This window comes from Nansenia antarctica (assembly GCF_963989245.1).
Source record: "Nansenia antarctica genome assembly, chromosome: 6".
Lineage (NCBI taxonomy): Eukaryota > Metazoa > Chordata > Actinopteri > Argentiniformes > Microstomatidae > Nansenia > Nansenia antarctica.
This window is the reverse complement of record NC_137676.1, coordinates 5,098,521-5,103,520: the sequence shown is the minus strand read 5'-3', so window position 1 is coordinate 5,103,520 and position 5,000 is coordinate 5,098,521. Positions and strand designations below refer to the sequence as shown.

The 5,000-nt window shown below is 45.4% G+C and overlaps 1 protein-coding gene across 1 annotated transcript in view; it reads left to right on the top strand.

Annotated features, from left to right (window-relative positions):
• The window catches only part of nphp4 (nephronophthisis 4), a gene marked incomplete at both ends in the record, with an annotated part of 190,764 nt that overhangs the window by 166,863 nt on the left and 18,901 nt on the right, over positions 1-5,000 (top strand). Inside the window, one exon of the mRNA XM_080533526.1 lies at positions 2,979-3,211. Within this exon, the coding sequence (XP_080389652.1) occupies positions 2,979-3,211 (233 nt within the window). The remainder of the gene's footprint in view (positions 1-2,978; positions 3,212-5,000) is intronic.

The following is a 5,000-nucleotide window of genomic DNA, read 5'->3' as shown; positions in this document are numbered from 1 at the left end:
GCGGCCTAATTGAGCCTGAGCCCGAGCATCTCCGGTGGCTGGTTGCGCCAAGAATGTTCAGATTAGATTAGATTCAACCTTCCTGTCATTGTCGTCGAGTAGTACAACACAAATGTATTGTTTGCTCAAGGCACAGGGTCAGCTCAGCCCCCCCCCCCCCCGGAGCAATCGGCGGTTAACTTGCCTTGCTCAAGGCCACAACAGCAGCCTTACAATATGACGCCAGCAACCTTTCCGATTGCTAGCCGGCCTCGCTAACCTCTAGGCTACAAGAGGCGCCAACTACAAGTATTTGTGTGTAAGTAGCAGCTTCCCATTCTAAAGACTATGGTCATTTGAGCCCTGAAGCGACGCTAAGAGTAGGTGAAATAGGCACGGCTGTTCTAGTGTTTAACATGGTTAGACTACAAGTACAGTGTACAAGATCATGTCTTTTTTTTGGGTTTGTTCATCCGTTTTTATCGGTCCTTTAAATGAACACGTAGCGGAAACAACACTGTATAAAAGCCTTGGTCAGCTGCACTCAAGATCATGTCTGCGTTCGTAAATTCGCTCTGAGGGCTCTGGAGCGCACACTTATGACTTCAACGTCATAAAGGGACCAATTAATTTGATCGGACAAGAGGCATTCCGTGAGTGCTGATCAGATTTCCAGAGCGAATTTAATACGAACGCAGCCCATGTCTAAACACAACCAAATAACTCCAGTCTGCCGATTATTCCACAAACATTCATGATAATGGCATATGAAGGTAAATAAAAGGCAATAAAGACAGGTTTCCAAGACCTACAGGACGCTTTACAGATAAAGCCGATAAAGGTATGTGACTTAATTACGGATTTCCAAACAATTCCTGATTTTGCTGTCATTGTCAGATGCCTCACAAAGGCAGTGCCATTGTTGGACTGCTACAATCGCTGGAGTACAGAACTCCAGTCTGTACAGCTCTGTTGTAGCTCTGTAACTCAAGGTCTGAGGAAGTCACCCGGGCACTTGCCGGGAAACGTGATTGGCAGCTCGCTGATGCCTCTCTGATAAGGAGGGATGTGAAATGCTTGGAGAGAGAGAGAGAGAGAGAGGGAGGGAGAGAAGGAGGGAGAGAGAGAAGGAGGGAGAGAGAGAGAGAGAGAGAGAGAGAGAGAGAGGGAGGGAGAGAGAAGGAGAGAGAGAGGGAAAGAGAGAGAGAGAGAGAGGGAGAGAGAAGGAGAGAGAGAGGGAGGGAGGGAGAGAGAGAGAGTAGAGAGAGGGAGAGGGAGAGAGAGAGAGAGAGAAAAATCCCCCTGGTTAGTAATCACATCGTGGGAGAGAGCCGAGCCTTCCGCTATTCTAGAAGGTTCTTTATGTGAGAGAAAGTCCTTGAGGCCCCCCACTTCCCATCCCTCTCTTTCTCTCTCTTCTCCTTTGATCCGCGGCTTCTTACTTTATCTCTCTTTATTGGACCCGCTCCGCTCAATCCCGGATTATTTGTGACTGTATCAGTGAGGTGTTTATTTATCTTCAGATTGGTTCAGAGGGGGTAGGGGCGGGGGGGGGGCTGTCTGAAAGCACGTTTTATCATTTCACAGCGCTTACAGGCTTGGCGACAAATGGGAAAACCAGAGAATTATGACTGGGGGGGGCGGGGGGGGGGTCATAGCTTCTCCCTGGGCTGCCGTTGGCCGTAAATATGAACTAGTATGTTCCCTGTGTGTGAAGCCTAGCGCTGGTTAGATTGACTGCTGTTTGGAGAGCAACACACACACGCAGGACATCAACGAGGTGGTTGTGTGAGTCACTTCTGTTGTCCTGTTGGTTGTGGTCCTCTGTGGCTCAGTTGGTAGAGCATGGCGCTAACAGTGCTTAGGTTGTGGGTTTGGTTCCCGCTGGGACCGTATATACTGAAAAATGTATGGACTCACTGCAGTGTAAGCCGCTTTGGATGAAAGCTACATGGCGTATATGACTGTCCTTTGCCAGCTCCAGACTGTGCTGGGGGATCGTTCCAGGCCAGCACTAACTAACTGACTGTTTCACTTGTTTGATATCTTATTTTCTGTTCTCTTTTCTTTTTTTTCTTTTTTTTTAATACATGAATTAAGTTGTCCTCAATTGAAATTGAGGGGTGTAGGTGGGCATGTAATTAAACAATATAAAAAATAAAATAAAAAAACATGATTCAGCTCATATGGGTCCTGGTGATTAGTTTGGGCAAAGATGGCATTATAGTGAATATATATATATAGATATTGGTTGCCGATGACAGGGAATGTGTGTAATTTGATAATTACAGAAAATTACCATAATTGATTAATTTAGCGTAATGCCTGGTGTAATGGAACTAATAGTATGTTCCCAAAAGTACGAACCACAGGCCACCTGTACCAGTGCACTGGGCAAGCTATATTAAGCACAGTTAAAAGAAAAGAAATTCCACCTAAATGTACCTAGGTTTGCTTAGCTCTATGGATTAAGTTGAATGGCAAATACAGAAATGTTGAATGTTTTGATTTGTAAATCAATAAGGGGATGTATAGAATTGTGGGCAATGCATTTAGTTGCTTAACCCTAACCCTTACAGGTGAACTACGTATGCTATTACTGTGTCAAACGTCTTGCTGTTGTAACAATGTTCTGTAAAGACTGCTTCTGTTTTGTTGTTGTCCTAAACATGACATGTAAAAAGGGTAGGCAAGAAAATCTCATTGCGTCAGCCTACACCTTTTTCGTAAAACATTTTTTGCCTTATTTTCCCTTTTCATTTAATGGCTTATTGATATGTTTTTTTTAAAGTAATTTTTGGCAGTCCCACTCATATTTTTCATTTTATTGACAGATACAGTAGAGATTAAGACAGGAAGGATGGGTGAGAGAGAGAGGAGGGATGACATGCAGGATATGTCCCCGGCCGGAATCGAACCGGGGACCCTGCGGTTACGTGGTCAACGCTTAACCCGCTACGCCACCTAAGCACCCCATGATATGTTGTGTTGTGCTGCAGTGAGGAACGCGGCGCGGGCCCAGCGGCTGGTGGAGATCGACGGGGACCTGGTGGCGCTGCTCCAGAGCCGCATGAAGGAGGGGGGCGGCGGGGGGGTGGCGCCCCCTCCCGGGCAGACGCGGGGCGAGACGGAGGATGTCCGCCAGAGGAAGCTGGACCGCATGGCCGCCGTGAGACAACGCGAGGGGCAGGAGGGGACGGCGGATGGCGAGGTCAACAAGACCAAGGTCACGGTGAGGTCAACCACCTACGGTCACGGTGAGGTCAACCACCCAAGGTTCACGGTGAGGTCAACGACCGGAAAAGCTTTCCGGCTTTTCCCTAACAGAGAATCCCGACCTAACCTAACCTATCCTAATCCTCGGAACGCTCTGAATCCGTTATTCCAATCACGTTCTTAACTAACTAGACGCAATTCAAACGAACAACGTCGACGTACAACTGAGGGGAACATAATCATCGTCTCAATTCGGGGGCAGCAAGCTGTGAAATGTCTTGGGAGGGCCGCTCGGAGATACGGCGTCACCTCGGTTCACTACGCCGGTGGCAACCAGCCCCTCAGCCCCTCTACGTACCGCCGCCTGTACAGCTGTACAAGATGTACAACATTAATTGTTCTTGTACCGTGGGGCGACCAAGACTTGTACTCATCTAACCTAAGGGTGTAAATGCTATAAAAGTGATAATGATGTCTCCATGTCTGTTTAGATCAGTGTTAAAAAAAGATGTGCGAACACAACCAATGCAGCCGAGGTTCAGTGGCTCAACACAAAGGAACAAAGGGCCTTTTCAATCTCAACTGGGTGTAACTGGGTTTTAATGATAGCTCAACGAACGATGATCCTCCAGAAATGTCTTTAATATAATTTTTGCCCCCCCTAAATGGTTTTTCCTGCATCGATTTAAACATACGTTCATCATGGTGGTAATAACCGTGTGGTGTGGTATTATTAACCACTGAAAAATCATTATTGATTGGTGTTGTTATTGAATAGTTCTGACGTTCATTCTCTCCCTGTGGCTTATAGTATGTGGATAGTGAGTTGAACTGGTTGATCAGAATCAGGTCATAAGTTCAAATCCCACCTGGGATCACCACCACTAGTGTGCCCTTGAGTAAGACACTTAGCCCTAAGTGACTCCAGGGAGACTGGTTACTCCAGGGAGACTGTCCCTGTAATCTCTAAATTGAAAGTCACTCTGGATAAAAGCGTCTGCTAAAAGGTTGAAATGTAATGTACGTTTAACACTGTGAGTAACATTCTTTTTATATCTTTGCACTCGATCAAATTTCAGGACCCTTCTTTCATGACTTTTCCTAGATATGTGCGTTCTACCACCCAGTATCCTTACATTTTCAAAATCACATCAGAATAGCTAGTATAAAGCTATTTAGCAGTTTTTCTGTGTAGGACAGGCTAATTTACAGGGTGGTGGCCAACTAGTGGTCTTTGTGTGTAAATAGCAGCTTCCCATTCTAAAGACTATGGTCATTTGGCACCCCGAGGCGGCTCTTATAGTATGTACAAAAGGGACGGCTGTTCTAGTGTTAATGGGTTCTAGTGGGTTCTAGTGTTAATGGATTCTAGTCTTAATGGGTTCTAGTGTTACTGGGTTCTAGTGTTAATGCCTTCTAGTGTTAATGCCTTCTAGTGTTAATGCCTTCTAGTGTTAATGCCTTCTAGTGTTAATGGGTTCTAGTGTTAATGCCTTCTAGTGTTAATGGGTTCTAGTGTTAATGGCTTCTAGTGTTAATGGGTTCTAGTGTTAATGGCTTCTAGTGTTAATGGGTTCTAGTGTTAATGGCTTCTAGTGTTAATGGGTTCTAGTGTTAATGGCTTCTAGTGTTAATGGCTTCTAGTGTTAATGGCTTCTAGTGTTAATGGCTTCTAGTGTTAATGGGTTCTAGTGTTAATGGCTTCTAGTGTTAATGGGTTCTAGTGTTCATGGGTTCTAGCGTTAATGGGTTCTAGTGTTAATGTGTTCTAGTGTTAATGGCTTCTAGTGTTAATGTGTTCTAGT